Below are 21,891 nucleotides of genomic sequence, written 5' to 3'. Positions count from 1 at the left end.
TTAGGTGTCACTATATTATAATGATACAGTAAGCCTTTAGTATGTCAAGGGTTGATGTTCCATTTTACTTCCTCATCTTATAGAAAACAAGATGTCCTCAAAAAAATGTCAGAATTCAATACAACCAACTTTCAGAGTTGTTTGAATTTGGAATTGTGTACGACCAACTTTCAGATTTAAGAATATGAATGAATCGTTCCCTGATTTGTTTTACTTGTTATATGGGATATTAATGTCTATAGGAACAAATTTGTACGACGTATACAAGTCTGCACACTTGACAAAGACTCAAAAGGTATAGAGTGAAATTTAAAAGAAAATCTATTAGAAAATGATTATGTTCATTAAAAAGGGATTTTTAATAAAATTTTATTTATTTATTTGATAAGACAGAGATTACAAGTAGTCAGAGAAGCAGGCAGAGAGGGAGGAGGAAGCAGGTTCCCTGCTGAGCAGGGAGCCTGATGCGGGGCTCGATCCCAGGACCCTGAGACCATGACCTGAGCGGAAAACAGAGGCTTTAACCCACTGAGCCACCCAGGTGCCCCAACAAAGGAATTTTTAGCATTATAAAATGTTACTGCAATTTCTTTTAAACATAGTACATATAGAAATATTTTATCAGGGAATAAAGGCAGTTTTTATCTTAAAGAAAATATTCATTGCCCCTGATTTGGCATCATACTTTTTATGGCCACCAGTCAGCTAAGTGAGAAGAAAAGCGTGGGCTGCTCTTGATGCTGAAATCAGATTTCCCTGGATCAGCATTAAGGTTCTTCTTTACCATGTCCAGATACTAAAAATGTATATAAGGTTACTTTAAATACATTTGTACAGTGCATTTCATTTGTTCAAAGTATCTTCATGAATATACTATTTCATTTGGTTTTCAAAACTTTTTCTGAGTAGTTTCCTATCTATAGGCAGTGTTCCCCTTATGCCAAATGCTTTTATGGAAAAAAACACACACATTTTATATTTCTCTGTAGTGGGAAGAAAAAAAAAAAAAAGAAACCCCAAAAACACACTTCCAAAATCATTCCACTGAACTTGGCAAAGGTTGGGTTTATTCTTTTAACAAATCCAGGTCTTACAGCATCTTCATCTCCCTGCCTCTACATATGTGGCCTGACTGTGCATGCTCTATGCTTTCAGGCCAAGCATGTGGCCTCTCTCTTTTCTTCTTTTCTATATTCTGTTATTGGATTGTTTTACTCCTGTTCAGCCTCTAGTGATTGGTGACTCCAGTGTCCACTATTGCCAAACCATACTGCTTTCTTTCGTGTTAGACCCAGAAATCCTGGCTTCCCATTCGGCATCTCCAAGTGGATATTGCATAGGCAAAATCAATTCAGGGGATTGAAGATGAAACTTATATTCTGAACTTTTCCTCCCTCCTGTTTTATCCATTTAGGTGGACCAGACCATTCACACTCACCTGCAAATCAGAAATATGAAAATCATCCTGTTGGTTAAAAGGTCCCCATCCTTAAATGCCTGTTGTATCTCCCATCTCCTATTTAATACTGGCTCCTGAACCTTTCTTCAGTCTGTCCCTTCTTCCTCATCCCCACTGTGTTCCTATATGAACTCACCCCATCTTCATCTTTTACAAAAGATTCAAAATTCTCCTTTCCAACCCCAGTGATCTATGACCCCCCAGAATGATTGCTATAAAATGCAAATGTGCTTTGGCGATTGCCTTGCTTAAATTAAAGGGTCCTTGCTACCTGAGGCAACATTCCAACACCTGAGTCGATCTTGCTCATAAGTCTGTCTTATCTCCAGGGGAGTTTTACTACTGGCAAGACCTGTGTGGGTTTTTTACTCAGTCTGGACCTTTGCTCATTTTGTTTCTTATGCTGAAAAGGCTCATTCTGTTTTATTCTGTTTGTTCTTATTTATTAGAAAAAAAAAAAAATACTTTGAGACCACTTGTTACTTCTTGTCCCAGAAATCACTGTTTTCCATAATTTAGATGCCTTAGAATCAGGAAAATCATGATACAAATCACCAGACAGCCCAAATAGTACAATATAAAGATGTAGAAAATGCTGTGACAACATAGTCAGGAAGTGATGATTTCTTGAGGAGTGAGGGGCTTTCTATCACCCAAGAAGCGACATTTGAACTAAGTCTTGAATGTTGAAAGGGAATATTCCAAGTAGAAAGAAGGAAGAGGACATTCCATGCAGGAACAAAGATTACAGCTTCTGAAAGAATGTGAAGCGTGTGGGGGAAGACTGGAAAGTTTGAGTAGCCGTGAAGCTGTGTTTCATTAAGGTCTTGTTAATTTGTCCTTATTTTAGCAACTTTTCTTTTTCCTCAGTAAGATTTTTTTTGTTTATATTTTTTCCGTTGAGATTCGCCCAGTGTGGAGACATCCACACTCTTCATTGAGTGTCTCTGTGAGTGTGTGTGTGTGTGTGTGTGTGTGTGTGTGTTTCTTTCATATTTCATCTAAGTTTCCTGTGGTACTGGCCCAGCGTAAGTCTTCCGGAAAGGAATAAAGTACTTCTTGGGAGATTTTAGAGTTTTAGGTATTACATGTAATAAGTCATTAAGAACGGTGACTCATGCAGGCAGTGGTAACATGAGAGAAATTGTAACTCTGGAAGATCTCATAGGCTTGGTGTGCAATGGTGTAGACCAAACCAAGGCTAGACTCCTGAGCATTTTTAGGAGAATTCATCGGTGCAGTTTTTCCCTCCTTTCAGAGCTCCATTCTGTTATATTATCCATATTTTCAATCTGAAAGCATATGAAGCCAAACCTACAGGAAACGAGTGAGCATATATTTCATTGTGAAGTGACATTTTATGAACTCTACGTGTCCTTGTTCGCATGCATGCCTACTTCATAACAATGAAAACCTCTTCTGGAAACCAGTGTATAAAATTCAGTTTAGTTTATTCTTTCTACTGTCACTATCATGATAGTGAAAAAGCCAAATGACATTTGATTCTTTTTCTATTCTTGTTTATTATTTTTGATCCACGCCACTGGCATCTGACCTTTGAATTAAATGAAGATGTATATGGAAGGTATGAGAGAAAATGAATATTATAACCCCTTTGTTTGAAGTAAATTATAAACGATGACCCAAACATAAAGAATTTAATATTATCTATCATTATTATTTGATATTTAATCTTCATTAATAAAGAACTCTAATTCTTGTCCTAGTCTTTATTTAATAAATTGTAAATGAAGCCGAGATATGAAAAAATTTGTAGCCCTGGGAAAAATAGGGATCATCTGTTGATAGGATTTATTATAGTACTACGTAAGAGTTATAAAACACAGTGATTATTCTGGAACCATATAAATATGTAGCTTGCCCTCATACTAAGTTATTGGACTCATTTGTATTGCACTGCAAGTTGTTTTCCTTTTGTTGTCATTCTTACTTTTTGGATTGGAAAGGTAGAAAAGTCCTGGTCAGAACTTAAATTTGCAACCCAACATAAATCAAAGCTCCATTCTCCAGTCTGAAAGCTTCCGCCCCCACCTTCACTCCCAGTGACCCTGTGAATGTAATCTTTTCACAGTGAACCTTGAATCTGGTCTAGACAGCATGTGACTTATGAAGTGAGGTAGGGTGAGGTGTCCAGGGAGAGAGGCAGATCCTTCAGAAATGAATTTCAAAATAATGTGTTTTCTTTCTTGGAGGCCTAAAATAGGGAGAGCTGTAACCCATTTCCTTTTTCATAAGCTGTTTACTCAGGTTTGAATGCTTTCTCTTTCTTCCAGTATTCATACCTAGTGTTTGTAATCCATGATTACATTGTTTCTGTTTTTCATTTATTGACCCCTCTGGTTTACAAGACAAGTCCATATAAATAATTTAAGGTAAGACTGAAGTGTGCATTAAAATTAAAAGAAGGTAGCAGCACATAAGCTACTGTCTCTTCCTTCTTAATAGTTTGAATGGTGTTTTAATTGTATACATAGTAGTCACCATGAGGAAATAATCTAGGAAACATTTCTAATGAGAAGTTCTGGAGGCTGGTGTGGTTACTGAAGGAAAAATGTAAGAAATAGAACCTGTAGTCCAGGACAATAAATCCCTGAGGGAGAGGGAGAGACTATATGTAAACAATATTCATTTTAACTTATGAAAGTAAGCCAAATGTCAGTTTCAAGAGTATTCCAACTGTAGGACATCAATGGAAGCGATTCAGTCACAAGAGCTCCTATATTTGTATGGCTCATAAGCTCTCTAATACTCTGCCTTTATTTAAGTTGTTAGTACTTTCAAACAATTTTATCTGGTTGGTTCCTATAAAAAAGATTGAAATCTTATTCCTCGTGGCACTCAGGGATCCGCGTTTGATAGTGTCATTTTAAATTCTTGTATCTTCAGTCATTCACGAAGTTTCATTCATTTGCCAGAGCACTGAGTTCCACTTCACTAACTCTCCTCCGTCTTTAACTGTGTGCTCTCCTTCTCCAACACATAAGAGCCAAAACAGGAGCAGTGACCATCTTACTATGGTGGAAAACTTTCATCATCTAATACCCAATATCGTTTCTTCATTTTGTATTTAGGCACTAGGGAGTGGGAGTAGGAGAAGAGGAGATTTTTCCTTTGAGAAGCAAAAGCAAAGCAAAGCAGAGCACAAAAAACCTGTGAGATTTATCCCATTGTCCCTAGCTGGCCAGTAAAATGTTTCTCTCTGTTTTCGGTGTGATCCTTTTCAACAGCTATCTATAGGGCCTGGGCTAATGCTTCTCCACTCTTTGGTTCCACACACTGAGAGAATCAAACATTAATGTTAGGAACAGTGGCTCACTATCAGATCTTCAACCACTCATGTATCTAAATCTAGAAAAAGATAGTGACAGGTGGATGCAAGATGTTCCTACAGGTTTGTGGGGCTGAAGAACTCTCCAGGGAATGTTAATGTTCCCCAAGGAACCAGGTATAGCATTTACCCTTCTCTTTGCCCTGTTCCTTAAAACAATAAGTGGTATATTCACACACACATTTTTCAGGAAATTGCTTCCCAAGTAAGTATTTATTGAATAAATCATTAAACAAACAAAAAAGTTAATATAACTGCAGGAAAACTGCTGCTTACTTGGCTTATTATTACCTAGATTTGGGTACTGGGGTAGTTTTCAAAGGACAATCAAAATAAACTGGAGTTTGGTGTATTTTCTTCATTGTTTCTTCCTCCTTCTCCTCCTTCTCCTCCTCCTCTTCTTCTTCTTCTTCTTCATCTTCCTCTTCTTCTTCATCTTCCTCTTCCTCTTCTTCTTTTTTTTAAAGATTGAGAGAGAGAGAGTGAGCACACACAGTGTAGAGTCAGAGAGAGAGGGAGAGAGGGAACCTCAAACAGACTCCACACTGAGCATAGAGCCCGACACAGGGCTGTATCCCAAGCAGGAGGTCATGACCTGAGCAGAAATCAAGAGTCTGATGTTTAACTGACTGGGCCACCCAGGTGACCCTTTGCTGTTTTTCCTATAGACTTGTTGATATAATAACCCACATATGCTTCCATTTAGTGTGATTTTACCATGATTACTCAATTAAAAATCATTTTCAAGTTATAATAAACATTAAATATAAAAACCAAATCAACATTTAATAGTTATTTTCATGATTAGGAATGATACAAGCTTATTATGAAAAAAATGGGAGGGGTACCTGGGTGGCTCAGTCAGTTAAGCCACCGACTCTTGATTTCAGCTCAGGTCATGATCTCAGGGCATGAAGGCTACCTTTCAAAAAAAAAAAAAGGAAAAATGATGAAGAAAATAAAAATTACCCATGATCCCAACACCCAAAGAAAAATTTGTATTACGTTTTGATGTCCTCATTGAGTGGCTATATGTACCAGCCCCACAGTAAGTCAGTGTGATGTGACCCATTGACTCAGTAGCCACACAACCCTGCTGTGTTCTCAATCTCTCCTTCTCTCCACCAGCCAAGAGATCAGTATCAAGCTTTATGTTCTGTACTTTGTAGAACAAAAATAGTTGAGGTATTGATGATGCTTTCTTAAACTATGCACACCCAGATTCTGATTCCCTTCCATCACCTCCCCTCTTGCTTCCATTTGAGGATTCCAAGTATTTGGGGTGGGGGGGAACACATCCGAAAAATAGGGAAACCTTTAATTGGGAAGGCTCTTATTGTTCCAGCTCCATCATTTAAAACTTTGCACTGTTTGGTAGACGATTACCTCCCTGAGGTTTACGTCCACAGTCATTATTTAATAATTTATAAAATGGGTTATGAGGATTGACATGGAAAAATGTGGGTAAAGTCCTTTGCAGAGTGCTTCTGGGAAAACAGGAAGTAACTTCTTCATGCCTGGATCTGGTTTGGGCCCTATCATTTACATTATGTGATTAATTTCTGAGAACGACTTTGACCAAGAACAAGCATATGGATTTTTTTTTTTTTTTAAAGATTTTTATTTATTTACCTGACAGGCAGAGATTGCAAGTAGGCAGAGAGGCAGGCAGAGAGAGAGGAGGAAGCAGGCTCCCTGCTGAGCAGAGAGCCTGATGTGGGGCTCGATCCTGGGACCCTGGGATCATGACCTGAGCCAAAGGCAGAGGCTTTAACCCATGGAGCCACCCAGGCACCCAATCATATGGATTTTTATGTGTGACATGAATGCCCCAGGTTTCACCGTTCTGTGAGTGCAGAAGAGACCATAGTCACATTAATGCCTTCTTCCAGCAGCACCCTTTCACAGAGGACCTTATCTGCCCTTCAAAAGTCCTGGTTCTTCTATAAGTCTGTAGAGGGATGTAGGAAGTTTGACTCATGTTTTGCTGTTCCAGAGTCTTTGATGCCTTCTGTGAAAACCTATGTACCCCTCCATGGAGGCTACAGAAATGAACACCCGGGTGCTCTCCCTGATGGGCAGATTGCTTTTGCAGAGTGGAGGGAGAGAAGGAGAGTCTGGGATCTGCTCTCACTGGGCAATGAGCTAGGTCGCCTGGGCCTGGGTTCTCAGTGTCTGTGGCCACAGCCTCAGAGGCCCATGTGAATCCTGCCTCCCTGTCATTCTGCACAAACTGCTTGCTCTAGAGTCACTCAAAACGGGTTAGTGCCCCTCCTCAAAGTCCAGATCTGCCATTGTTCCCCAACCCTATAGCACAAATCTCCTTCCTCCTCCCTCCCAGAGGCAAAAATCCCCAAGCATGCAGAGCCCCCCACCCATCCCCAATGAACAACCAGCCAGTCAGTTCCACAGTCAGCTAGAGTTTGCATTTCTGTTCTTTCATCTTAGGCTACATTTGTTCATTCAGAGACAGAAACTGAGGCTGGCCTTCATTATTAAATAGACATAAAGGTGGAAACAACTCATTCAGCTCACCTGCAACCCTGCGGTGCATTTGCAAAATCGATGTCTGTGCCCTGCTTTTTAATCTTATGGTTGCCATGCTCTTTTACGGCACAAGAGAGCCCCTTCATGTCTAAATGCTCGTCTTCGGTCGGCTCCTCCTGTTGCTTCCCAGCAGCCCTCAGCCATGCAGCATGGCGTCGGATGGCCCTCTTGCACGTCGCTAAGCATTTCGTCTGCCTCCTGGGCTCACAGCGGCCCACTCTCGCCGGCTGTACAGCTGCTGTCCCGGTGCCTGCTGTTAGCCATCCACAGCACCGTGGATGTTCCCACCTGGGGGCTGAGGGAGAGAGAACATCCTTTCAGCGCCGAGGTTTGGCAGAATGCCAGGTGCTCACAGGTGGTCTTGCCATACCCCCTCATGCTTCTGCAGCTCAGAGGAAAGTCAGAGACCGCAGGACCCCCCAGACCTGGGGTCTGTTACCAGTTTCCTCAGCTGTGTCCATGGAGCAAAATCAGATACACTGCTGACACTGTGCTGTCCTTTCATCTCCCACAATGTGTGCTGACTTCTCTCAGTCCATCTGTCTATAAATGCTTGGATTTCTTGTTGCTGAGAACTCAGGTATGGTTATCAGGGTTTTTTGTTTTTGTTTTTTAGAATTAATTTATTTATTTGACAGAGAGATCACAAGTAGGCAGAGAGCCAGGCAGAGAGAGAAGGAAGCAGGCTCCCCCACTGAGCAGAGAGCCTGATGCAGGGCACGATCCCAGGACACTAAGATCATGACCTGAGCTGAAGGCAGAGGCTTAACCCACTGAGCCATCCAGGCGCCCCTATCAGGTGTTTTTTATTGTTGTTGTTTTTGTTTTTTTGTTTGTTTGTTTGTTTATCTTCAGTTTTAAGGAAAAGCTCTGTTCTTCAGGGTGTTGTGGGAATGGAAAGTGTCAGTTAGATGAAAACCCCATTTGCATCACCTTGAGTGCTTCCCCAACACTCGATCACTCATTGCTTTCCTTACAGCCAACAATAGCTGTGAACGTAGTGAAAAGGGAGCATGGCTTATTTCCAGTGGACCTCAGGCTGGCCTGGAATCAGAGACAAACAGATGTCAACAGTGAGATAGCTGAATTGGTGTCGTTTTTAGAGATCGAACATGTGAAAATTTCATTAGGTAGGAAGTGAAAGCCCAAAGGAGGAATTTTATCTCTCCCTTTGAATCTGTGAATACAAATTCATTAGACTATGTGAGTAAAGTTCATTAGAATAAATAATTGTATAACTACAGAAGTGTCAAGATCTCGTAAAAAATTAACAATGGTTATCTCTAGGTGATGCAGTTATATGTAATTTTGAATTTTCTTCTTGTTTGCATTTCCTAGCACTTCTACAGTAAATACATATCACTTCTATAATAAAAAATAAATACATAGTAGAACTTTTGCAAGTTTCAATAATCATACCCCAAAACACATTAAGTATAAAAAAATTTTCTTCACTTTTCAGAATACGTTTGTAAAATTTTTCTTACATACTAGAAAATCCAGTATGAGCTAAACACAACAGATGAAAAAAACCTCAGATGCACTTTTAAGAATAAAGTGTTTGCTGTTTATGTCCTAAGTGCTGGACTATGCAGATAAATAAGAAGTTGCCCTCCCGTGTTTGAATTTTCCATCTGCTCTCTTACTAAATTTGGTCAATCATCAGAAAGCCATGTGCCTGGACCACCTCACCTCAGGAGCACTGCAGTGCCTTCACTGAGTTATGATTTAATGGTGTATTTTCTGCTTCTAACCATAGAATCATTATAACAGTATCTCTGGGCCCAGTGTTAATACTGTAATTTAAAATATTGCCCACACAGATTTACACAAAAAAATCTCATTTGTGACATTATTTCCAGCAAACAGTTCATTACCTAAGACAGATTTTTGTGTACTTTTTTATGGCAAAATGAAAGCTACCTAATCCAAACTTCCTATGCTTTAATTCCTAGAAATTCAAGTCAGAGTCACTGCCCATGCAGTAATCTGTACATTCACCTAGCTAATAATACCCATGCCTTTGATTTCTTTGGCAATTTGCTGGATTTAGTTTTGGTTCTTTGAATGGAATCTAATCTGTTTTGATCACTGTAATTTAAATAAATAGACTCATATTTTTGTAGATGGTAAATATATAACAAGACAGTGATCACCTGTATCAATGAGACATTAATCTTCTATTTAACAGAGATGATCTTATTATTGAGAATATTTTAGCATTATTATAATTCTCTAACTTGAGAAAATATATAGGAATTGCTGGTTGGAAAGCTTATGATTCTACCTTGTGTGTAGATGTGGTTGTAATGCCTCTTCATCCTACAAGAGCGTCTGAATGTATATATTTTAAGACTAGTTCTTCATAGCACACCTCAGCAGCTAGTCCACTAATGCTGTCATTTACCAAAACTTTTTGTACCTGGACTTTGAGGATTGCCTGTTGGGCACTTTTAGATGCATACACTCCAAATTGTTTACTTGTGGCTCATTCTAAAAAATAAATGCATTTGTGAAATGTTGCATAAAAATTAATTTTGGAAATTTTGACTCTATTGAAATCATTAGAAACATCTTTACTTAAAGGAATCTCAAGTCTTATCCTTTTCTTTTTATATTTTTGTGAATCTTTGAAAATAGCTCTCTACGGTTTTGTTAGCATACTGAAAAACATTGCAGACGGCAAATAAGGCCAGTCTGGTAAAGAAATGTGTTTCCCCTTTCCAGCCCGTGTGACTGGTGATGAAGGTGGCTAGATTAGAGGTTGCATTACTTTTGTTTCAGACTTTCTGGATCTTATCAAAATATTGCATTTCTTTTAAGCCCAGAAGGATAAAGCATTCTACCCCCAAGGTTTGTATCTCAGTTGCAGCTTTAAATTGACAGGAGGACTGTATTGGAACAATCTTCTGTGGATAGAGTATGACTTAAAGGAAACATCTAAATAAAATAATTCCTCCTTGTTATTGGAATGAAAGATCAATGTCAATTTTTTAAAATAAAAATATTTTAGCTTCTTAGTATTATATGAAAATATTGAGCCCATTCTTGAAATTTACATAAGACCTTCAGTTGAATTTGATAGGCATTTTAAAATGCATGTGATAAAGGAACAGTAAAATAGAATAAAGTCTAAAAGTAATGAAGCTATTGAAATTGAATGCTCCTAAGGTAAACAGAAGATGAAAAAGTAATATTTTTTGCCAGATGAAGAGATAGGTCTTCTTATTGTATTGTTCAGGCAAATAAAAGCAAGAAATAATCAGAGCCATGCTGTAGAGTAAAAAAAGTAAGAAATTTTCATACAAATTGAAATGATAATACATGTTTAAATCAGTCATAAAATTATTTATTATCCAAAAAGTATGTCACTAACACAGTAACAAAAAAATGCTGTAGTTTAAACATTTAAATATTTCTTTTCTAGTAATGAGTCATAAAATATCTAAACATTATCTTCACATTTTTTATAGTGATACAAATTAGTATCACTAATCAATGATACAAATTAGTATCATTTTGTTGATAAATCTGGCTACAAAAATGTCTCATAGAGATGTGAGTTATATTAATTTTCTAAAATTTTAAAGATAATACATCAAGTGACAAGTTAACCTGTGTTAGTATATTATAACATTAATCTCAAACAGAATGTAGGTTATAAAGATATCGTCCAAAAATTTAGCTATATAATTCTTTAAAAAAAAAAAAAAGCTAAGGTTTATTTCTTTTGAATTCTGTGTATTTAGCTATTTTGGACATTCATATCCTTGCATTTGAACTTTTATGACGCATTATTTGTAAGACTACACCTTCAGTAATATATGAGAAAAGGACTTTTTTATTATAGCTGATGTTTTTATTTTATTTTTTTTTAAAGATTTTATTTATTTATTTGACAGAGAGAGATCACAAGTAGGCAGAGAGGCAGGCAGAGAGAGAGAGGAGGAAGCAGGCTCCCCGCTGAGCAGAGAGCCCGATGCTGGACCCCATCCCAGGACCCTGAGATCATGACCTGAGCTGAAGGCAGTGGCTTAACCCACTGAGCCACCCAGGTGCCCCTAGCTGATGTTTTTAATATGATGTCACAATACACCATAACATAGAAAGATTGTTTGAATAAAAGTTCTACCTAAAAAAAAAGATCTAATTTTTCTTTCTTTCATTTCTCTGTATGGTACTTTATTAGTATCAGTAAGTTCTTATATACTTCTTCAATTATTATACTATTTATATCTCACTTTATAGATTTATTTAAAAAATCTGTGCAAATTTATATGCAAAACAAATTTTTTAAAATTAGACCATATTTTAAATTCAGGAAAGACATTGCTGTTTTAATCAGTAGTTGCAGCTTATTGAGTTATTGAAATAAGTGGATATCACAATGTTTTTGGTGAAGCATTATAAAAGAGTAGAAATTTTACAAATATATGAAAAACATATTTTAATAGGAAAACATTGCACCCACTAACTGCACTTTTTGTCTTGTGACCTCGGAAAGATACTATGATTTTTCCATTGTCAACACAGCCTGTAGACACAGATTCCTCTAACACATTTACCAGTTTTCATAGATGCATCTCTCAAGTGGCTTAAAGGGACTTTATGATAAATATTCCTATAAATCCAAATAGTTACGTTCCTGATCTGTCCTTTCCAGTAGTAGCCACTAGCTACATATAGCTATTTGACTAATTAAAATAGTGCAAATTAGAATTGAGATTTGCTAGATCTCAAAGACGTAATATAAAAATACCTTATTTTTATATTCATTGTATGTTGATAAAAGAATATTTGAGGTCAGATATTTATTAGGAATAACTCTACTTGTTTCTCTTTACCTTTTTTATAATGATAGTTCAGTTGTTTTTACTTACTTTTTTTTTTTGAAGATTTCATTTATTTATTTGATAGAGAGAGAGCACAAGTAAGCAGAGCAGCAGGCAGAGCAAGATAGAGAGAGAAGCAGGCTTTCCGCTGAGCAGGGAGCCCGATGCGGGGCTTGATCCCAGGACCCCGGAATCATGGCCTGAGCCTAAGGCAGCTGCTCAGCCAACTGAGCCACCCAAGCGCCCCTCTCTTTACTTTTTCTAATGTGGAAACTCAGCTGTTTAACATTTGAAATGACAAATGTGGCTCTCATGTGTGCCCATATTATTTTTGTGGAATAGCACTTTTCTAGATACTCACCTTCAGTCTATCTATTTTATAAGTTAACACAGTAGAGCAAATCTGTCTTTATTTTTTTATTTTTATTTTTTTAAAGATTTTATTTATTTATTTGACAGAGAAAGATCACAAGTAGGCAGAGAGGCAGGCACAGAGAGAGAGGAAGGGAAGCAGGCTCCCTGCTGAGCAGAGAGCCCGATGCGGGACTCGATCCCAGGACCCTGAGGTCATGACCTGAGCCGAAGGCAGTGGCTTAACCCACTGAGCCACCCAGGCGTCCACAAATCTGTCTTTAAAGCGAAGACCAGCTCTGAAGTTACTTAAATGTACTTTGTTAATATTTGCAAAATAATATTTCAAATATTTTAACATGATCATTACTTTGTTTAGTATATAGTAATCTTAAAAATAAATATTCCAATGCTTGGGGCTTTATGTGTATGCCGTATCATTATAGGATAATTCAGTGGCATCTGAATCTTTAAAAAAATTAGAAAACCTTGTTAGAAATTAACATTTATGTATGAGTTGTTTGTACCAATGTATTTAGTGTGATATAGTTAGAAGATTTTTCTGAAAATAGAATAAACCAAAATTAGTTTGTATGCATCAATGATTACAATTACAATATCTCCATGCATATTATTTTCTTTAAGAACTGAATTCTTAGAAACACTATAATAATTGATTTTAAAAACACATAACAATGAATTTCTGAAGAAATTAGACAAGATGGATTGTAGGAAGAAGGGGACAAGGACTTGGTAACAGCTCAACAAACTCCTGTCAGCAGGGAGGAGGGTGACCTCCAGGCCAAGCCAGAGAAGACAAAGATTTCTTGTAGAAAAATCAGCTAAACATAGTTGTTGAGTGGCATTCAAGACCCACATGTTATAGTTTCTGCCAAAGCCCATTTGTGAAGGAGTCTAATCATTGATCTGTCTCAGGTTGTGATATTTTTATTTGGATATTATGAATACAAAAAGTCAGGGCGATCCCCAAAAAAAGACATTTTAGCTATTGTTATCACTTCTAGTATGGGACATAAACTATGATAAGAAATGAGCATTTTTTTTTTAAGATTTTATTTATTTGACAGAAATCACAAGTAGGCAGAGAGGCAGAGAGAGAGAGAGAGAGAGGGAGGAAGCAGGCTCCCTGCTGAGCAGAGAGCCTGATGTGGGGCTCGATCCCACGACCCTGGGACCTCGACCTGAGCCAAAGGCAGAGGCTTAACCCACTGAGCCACCCAGGCACCCCAGAAATGAGCAGTTTTAAAGGGAATGTGCCTTAGAGAAATTGAATATGGTAAAAATATTATCAAATAAATTAAAAAAGCTTTCTAGGATAATTCCATTTTGTATCTTTTTGACTTTTTAGTTTCATGGATAAGTGTTCTATGGGTAGTGATTTTCAAAGATTTTTGACCATAACCAGCAGTAACACATACATCCATGATACATCCACAGTTTACCCAAACGTATTTACTGCTTCTACAGCTGACAGACTTTGATATTTTCTCTGTAGTCTACTCAATTTCATGTTCTGGTGGTGATCCACTGAATTTCCCTTACAACCACAACACGCAGCCATTCATTTAAAACATCCTTCAACCTGAAAAAAAAAATACTGCTCTATGTAGATTATGATCCTCATTTTATGGGCAAAACCAGACCAAGGGACCCCTACCCCACAACTCCCCTCTGTACGCATCAGTCATTGGTCATTCACATGTGGCTTGTTCCTCCAAACACTGGAGGAGTTTGAATAATGTGAAGAAAAGTGACCAGTGAGTCTAGAATTCAGATTTCAGCAGATTTATCAGCAAGTGTTATTCTGATGTGTGTGCACCCAGAGCACATGCTTGCACATGCCTCAAAATTCCCAGCTCTCCATGGGTGAGCTGACTCTGGGTCGCCTTCTGAGAAAAACATGGACCTCCTTGGCTGTACTTTTGGTGAAATGGCATTCCGTGTGTAGTTCTGGAGCACTGTCCTAGGTCTGCTTCACCTAGACATGGGCTGCACTGCATGTCAATCTTTTAGTTTGCTGTTGGAATGCATGTGTCTACATAGGTTTCTTTTCTCATTTTGGTCTGCTGAATCTTTAAAGATTTTATTATTTATTTATTTATTTATTTGACAAAGAGAGGGAGATCACATGTAAGCAGAGAGGCAGGCAGAGAGAGAAGGGTAAGCAGGCTTCCTGCTGAGCAGAGAGCCCCATGTGGCACTCAATTCCAGGACCCTGAGATCATGCCCTAAGCCTGAAGGCAGAGGCTTAACCCACTGAGCCACTCAGGTGCTCCTGGTCTGCTGAATCTTGATTTACAATCGTATCATAGGAAGACAATGCAAGTGTCTGAGAGGAGTGATTTTGCATGGTAATGGTGTTGAAATCTCTCTTCAGCCAACCTTTTTTAGAACAAAATAAAGCAAAACAAAACAAATCTCAATTTGGGGGGAAAAAGAAAAAGACTGTTCTATGCAGACGCCAGACAGTAGGCATCACCAGGTCTAGCTTGAAGAATTGAACAACAAAGGATCAAAAGCAAGTAAAAGGTTTGGGATCAACACATCCTAGGGACAGCAAGGGCCAGGGGATCAGAAGGCTCCCTGAGTGCAGGTACCTGTGATTAGGGCCAAGTGTTAATTGTGATGTAATTAGTTATCTTCTACTCAGTACCTTGGCCTTGCTGAAGCCAAAACAACCCTAACCAGACACACCAGATAGAGCAATATACACCCCTGTTTAGAGTTGTAAAATGACAATACAAAGAAATCCTCCTTGCAAAAGCAGACTCTGCTTGAAATTTTTAAAGGAAGATGGTAAAAGAAGCATTTGCTAAAATGAGTGGCATTATATTCTCTACAACTTAGGATATTCAGATAATAGTAAAGCACACGGACAAATAGCTTTAATTAAATTCTGAATATAATCAGGAAAATGAACACAGTCAAGACTGAATGATGTATTATTTGGTGCTGAATTCTGAATTGAATTATTTATTTCCCTATCTTTTCAATCAGTCCCTCTCCAAGGGAATATGGTCATTTGCAATTTGTTTCTCTTGAAGGCACAACCCCACTTCACTTGTATTTTCCCTGTTTTTCCTCCCATTAAGGAAAAGGCTTTTTGTTTCTTTCCAATTTTAGTACATATTCTTACTTGTTTTTTCTTTCCAATTTCAGTACATATTCCACTTTGCTAAATTGGGGCGGTAGGTACAGCATTGCTCTCGCATTGTGCAGAGCCCATTTACAGATTTCTATTCCTAGCATCCCTTTCTTTTCTTCAGCTCGTAGTGATTGGCAGAAAGCTTGCCCAGAACCTCCTGCAGGCTTGCTCCTTGAGAAACAGTTTCTTGGGCACTGAATCCATGAGGCTAAAGCCCAGGCCCTCTCTGCACTTTTGATGTTTCATCTCTCCAAAATCTTTTCCCTTTGTACCTGAGACACCTGAACTGTATAGTGCATTTGTTGAAACTTAAAGGGCAACTCTTACCACTGTTAGGGCATGCTCCTTCATTTCTTCGGCTTTAATTTTGGGGAAGTGGTTGTAGCTGTGGACATCAATCAAACGGAGAGGCCTCTTCAATTTGAATAAAACCTTTGTGTAGTTTGTGAAGGAGAGGGCTAAACAGTGAAAAGCCTTTGAGTTCTCAGCACATCCAGAACCAGTGGATAAGGCTAGTGGCTTAAAGTTGAAATGGCTGCTATTCCTTTTAGCTCCCTGTGGGTACAGAGCTCAGAATCACTTCAGCAACTACTACCTCTCAATGGTATCATCTTTGAGAATGAAAATCATGTGGTATGTAGCAAGGGTATAAGAGAATGTTGCACTGCTCTATGTTGGGGTGTGTATATGTGTGTGTGTGTGTGTGTGTGTGTGTGAGAGAGAGAGAGAGAGAGACTATACAACACGAATATATATAAATGGGATACCTTAGATACCCACTTCAGACATAGTTTTGTTTTCAAATGTATTTGTTTAAGTTTACTGAAATCATGTGTGTTTTATTCTCTGTCTGTGCTAGGGCATGGTTGATATTAACAAAACTATACTAGATAAGTCAAATATAAAAAGAATCTGGCAAATATGATTATGATTTCAGACTACATTTAATGTGATTCAGAGGACAGGAAGAAGGTTTATCCAACTGTATTAGCTATGCATTTAGAAAGAGCGGTGGAAAATAAATCTAAAAGCAAAATCTAATTCCGGGGTAAACACGGTTGTTTCAAATATTTTATCAGAATGCTTAACGTTGTACAAAATGCACAGTAAGATAGTTTTGTGTTCCTTGATATTTGATACCTGTGTACTAGTTGAAATGTGTGCGGAAAAAATTTTATATATATATATTACATATATATTATATCTATTATATATTGTATTATATACATAATTATACCTCTTCTAAAACCACAGTTTGGGAAGTTTGTTTTAAAAAAGTTCAACTTTGTTTAAAAAGTGAGTTCTCAAAATTCTGCTTGTACCTACCTTAACCTTCTCTAAAAAGGTGTGCTCAAGTTGTTCCTGAGTGTTTACCAGCCTAGAGAATGGTGCTGCTTTCATTGGTTGACTTAACTACTTCCATGTAAAAGTATTCTTTGGAGGGTAGGGAAAAATATTTCTAAGGACTCAAAGAAGAGTCTTCTTCTTCTTTGAGAAGAGAATGAGTCTTATGAGACCCAGCAGAACAGAAAACCATCACGGAGAGCATTTAGGCAGAGCCAAGTGGATTTTATTTTGTGAACAGAAGTGAGGCTTTTCTGATTCATCACCTTATTTTGCCAGACAGTGAAGACTTGAAATATTATCAACAGTTCTCTCGGGACCCACTTTCACGAGAGCCTCCTAATGGGTCTTATAATTTGAACAAATTTGGACTGAGTAAAACAGAATGGAACCAATTTGATGAAGTTGAGATGATTATTTTTCCTTTTTGACCTCAGACTTGCTCCTTACCTCCATTTCAGCTTCCGAGTTCTACGTCTCTAAGCAAATTTCTGTTACTTGCATATGCATATTCTTGACAGCATCCTCTGCTAGTTACTTGGTAGTTTGGGTTGATGTTCACTCATCAGGGAGATAGCAGAGATGGGAACCTCCCTTAAGCAATCCTAGTTTGCCTATAGTGTGCCTACATATTCATTCTCTCAAAGTAATTGGGACTGTATTTTAAAAGAGGAATGTGTTTTCTTCGATGTGTTCGTCCATGGCTAAAGCCAACTTTAATACCTATGCATCCTATGCTGATATTTTATGTATGTTAATACACTAAGTAAAAAGTTTCTCCACATTATGCTTTTAAAAAGGGAAGTTCATCGAAGAGCATGTATTTGTCAGAGCCTGTGTTTACAAATCCCATGGCAGCTAGGGAATTTTTCTTCTGCTTAGTTAATTCAACCATCTGAGTCACTTTTAATCAGTCCCCTGATCGTATTTTTAAAAGTCAGTTCAGCATGCTGTTCACAACAATAAATACATCTATTGTCATTTTTGGTGTGTGTATAATGATGTGGTGTTAATGTGCACTTTTTTCTTTAAGATAATCAGAGAATAATGCTAAAATAATGACTATTAAGAACAGGCAAAATGAGATTCTTAATTGCTGATTGTATTCCTTTTTGTTTCTTTAAGTAAATGTTCTTTTGTCTGGCATTGCTTATACAAATCCACCCCCATTAAACTTATGAGAAAATAAAACATATAAAACCATTGTGTAAAGAAAATACTTTAGTAGATTAAACTATCACTCAAGTCAGTGTTTTTACACAAGTTGCTCAGATTTGACTCCTGAAGATGAACCCCACATCCTCCCCTGTAATCTCTTGTACCCGATTTTCTCCTGATAACAATGGGCCAGTTTTTGCCTAGTAGCTAGAACTTCGATTAATCTTAGAATTATGGTATACAGAGATATAATGTGATTTTTCAGGTTTTCTCAGGAGATAAGCTAGACCATTTAAAAATTCTTTGTTATGTGATTTTCAGTAACAATGAATAATTTAGGATTATTATGTATTGTTTAAAGAACCATTTTCCCTTTGTGCTTCTAAGTTAGCATAATGAGTGTTACTCAGGATGACAAAGTACAAAGAATTATCTGATAAAATCTGAATGAATTGAACCATTGATAACCCGATGTTGCAGATGTTGCAGAACTCAAGAGTTAATCATTGATCAAACTTTCCCATTATAAGAAAGTTATCTTGACATTTCAGGTGTTAACTGAGATACCATTCTGGGTTTTAAATTTTTCAGTTCTTGAACCATGCAGAACTGGGTATGACCTTGCATAATCAACTTTACCTTTCTGTACCTTAGAATCCTCATTTGTAAAATGAGGATATTAAAATTAGGTTAAATCATATAAAATTGCATGTTTATAAGTCAAATACAGTTTTTTAAAAACAGACAATTTCCTATTGTTTGCCCTGGTACCTCTTTTATAAGTTTGATGAGAGAATTAAAAGAGCTAATGCATGGGAACTCTGAGCAAAATGCTAAATATGCTGGAGTGAGCTTTCATAAATTTTAGTTAGTATTCTTATTATTAAAATAGTAAAAGCCAAGAACTATTCGGTCATTCTGGGTATGAAAGAAATACATTCAAGTTAGCACCACCCAGCAGCCCAAAGTAATTTATAATAAATTCTTTTCTTACATTTCTCAAAGTCAGAATAATTAAAGTCTTTATTTGTATTTCTGAAAAAGAAATGTTTTCTTGTATACCCCCATGACTTGTTATGTATTCATTGCAAGGATCTTTCAAGAAATCAGCCTCCTAAATATTTTTGTTACTGCATTTTGCTTATATCATCAAAAAGTTTTCAGTACCCAGCTTTAAAGTTTTCAGTACCCAGTACACTACTATATTGTGTAGTTTTAATGTAGCTATTTGCTTCTGTCCCAACTGAGACAAAACAAAAACAAAACCAAGAAACAAAAACACCAATTTAAGCTTTACACATCTGAAAAACAGTGTTTGGGAAAGGCCAGTTAACATCATAAATTGCAAATTACCCCAACTGCTTTGAGAAATACAATCAGTGCAGTGAACTAATTACAGTGAGGTATAAGGGGGTATTTAAACTTCAAGAATTTGAACTTAGATGATGTGAAAAGCAGAGAAGCAGCAGGTATGTTTTGGCCCCATGTCATTTATTTTGCCTTAGAAAGTCCTGTCTTGTTGTTTTAGAAGTGTTCAATATTTTCAGTCATTTCCTGTACTTCAGGAGCACAGTCAGGCCATTTACAAATTAACATGCTGTATACAAATATGTAAATGACCACTTAAACCCAGAAACAATCATGCCCCTTCCCCCAAATGTTTGTGGGCTTGAAGGACTAAAACTGCTGGATCTAAATTAGAGATGGAAACAAAGAGCTTGGAAGACAAGTTGAAATGGAATCTAAGCACTTGTGAAGTTATTGATTATTTACATTTCTTAAATATAAAAGGAGGGAAAAAGAGAAAATCTATGGTTATATAAGTTTGTAGATCAGGTTATAAGGAACTCGACATCTGTGATGTCTGTTTTCACAATAAAATGTGAGGTGAGATTGCTATCTGTAAGTGAGTCAGAGAGTTTGGGTAGGACAGGAGAGGATAATAGATGAATTAGCCATCTTAGATATTGGGAACTTGGGAACCGAGCTTAATGGAGAAACATGGAAGAATTGCTGAGCCCATTTGAGACATAGGGTGATTAAGTTGAAGTACAAACAGTATGCCTGGTTGTATAATTTTCTCCTGCTACATTCAACTACTTAGGAATGCACAGTAAGAAACTGGATGGTTGTGCTCATCTGGAATTTGAGTTTCACAAGGAGAATACCATGGAGGAGGAGAGAAAGAATGTAGTTGAATGTAGTTGAGGCCGTGATTGTAATAATGCACTTTTGCTTGTAAGCTGCAGAAGAAGGGAAGAGAGAAGGTGAGGGAAGATGAAAACTCAGCAGGTCCAGTGCCCTGAGGATCTAATGTTCTGAGAAGAGTACTGTTTGAGTAAGTAAGAGGTAAGGGTAGGAAACTGAGATCCCAGGATGGAATGTTTGCATTTCAGATTTGGAGATGGTACAGATTCTGATGATAATGAAATTTTTGTCTGTAGTCAGGAGAAAGGGTACTTGAGATGTTAGGAAGGACAGAATGGTCTGAGATGAGGAGGTCCAAAACCAGAGGACTGGTTATTTTGGAAGGCTTGAAAGCATTGTCCCAATTGATGATGAAGTTGTCAAGACTGGCTGGACTTTGTACAATGAGGAAGACAGGATCTAGAGCTAAAATCATTTGTGCATCCAGGGAAATGACCAAGAAATGAAGAACAATAACTCCGAAGAGGTATTGAGGGCAGAACAGCAAGTTTTGCAAGAAGCAGAAAAAGAAATGTTCTGGAAGTGGAAGTTGGGGTGGGGGAGAACCAAGAACAGTTTCTCTAACTCCTTGATCTGAAGCACCTGAAATAATAGTAATAGTAGTAGAAGTAGTAGTAGTAGTAGTAATAGTAATAATAACCAGAGCTATCACAATAGTGAAATAGCTGTTGAGAACTTACTGTGAGCCAAGTTACTGTCTCAAATGCTTTATATTGATTCACCCATTTAGTCATTACAGTAACCCTTTGAGAAGTAAGGCTATTAACAATATGCCCCATTTTAGTAAACTGAGGCGACAATAATGTCAAGTGACTTAACTTTGCCAAAGTCACATAGCTAGAAAGTTGTGCTGCTCGAGTTCAAGTCCTGACAAATGGACTTCAGAGCCTTTAAACCAGCACATGGCTGCCTGTGTCATTAACCTGAAATTGAGAGAATTAGCACTTCTGTAGGAAGATGTGTTCACTGGATTTCAGATTGCTATGGAACCCTTTAGCACTGGGGGGCTAAGCTCTGCATCGGAAAGCCTGGGTCTCAGGGATTCATGCTGCAGGCATAGAAAGGTAGTACAGGTCTTCCTGTAAACCCTCCTTTCTTGACAGCCATGTGTGCTGGCATAGCAGCTTCTTGCTGCCCCTCACCACTGCCCCCACCCTGAACCCGGGGAGGACCCCATCTGGACCTCTGCCTTGTCAGATGATGGAGCACACTGCTCTTTTGTGACTGGGGAGAGAGCTCTGCTTTCTCTACTTCCCGTTAACAATAGAGCATTCACTGTTTCCAAGTCCTATTAAAGAGTCCATATTTAGGAAGAGATATGAGAAAGTATATCATAATTTGTTTGGTTTATCATATTTTGCTTTGCTTTGGTCAAGTATCAAGGTTCCCAAAGAACCACGGTTGGCTCCACCAGGATGCACTTTTCATACCTAGTTATCTCTGTGTCAGGCACAAGCATACTGAGAATTTGGACAAC

General features: G+C 37.8%; 1 protein-coding gene across 2 annotated transcripts in view; it reads left to right on the top strand.

Annotated features, from left to right (window-relative positions):
- The window catches only part of PDZRN4 (PDZ domain containing ring finger 4), a 349,032-nt gene that overhangs the window by 112,462 nt on the left and 214,679 nt on the right, over window positions 1-21,891 (top strand). Inside the window, exon 1 of one of the 2 annotated variants that reach the window (XM_059185637.1) lies at window positions 16,174-16,337. The exons of the other annotated variant lie outside the window; for it this stretch is intronic. Coding sequence (XP_059041620.1) covers window positions 16,236-16,337 — 102 coding nt within the window. The 5' untranslated portion in view covers window positions 16,174-16,235. Of the gene's footprint in view, window positions 1-16,173; window positions 16,338-21,891 lie in introns of those variants that run through there. 2 annotated transcript variants of the gene reach the window in all.

Source organism: Mustela lutreola, chromosome 8 (assembly GCF_030435805.1).
Source record: "Mustela lutreola isolate mMusLut2 chromosome 8, mMusLut2.pri, whole genome shotgun sequence".
NCBI classification, from domain to species: Eukaryota; Metazoa; Chordata; class Mammalia; order Carnivora; family Mustelidae; genus Mustela; species Mustela lutreola.
Note: the sequence above shows the minus strand (reverse complement) of the source record. Positions and strands in the feature narration are given on the sequence as shown.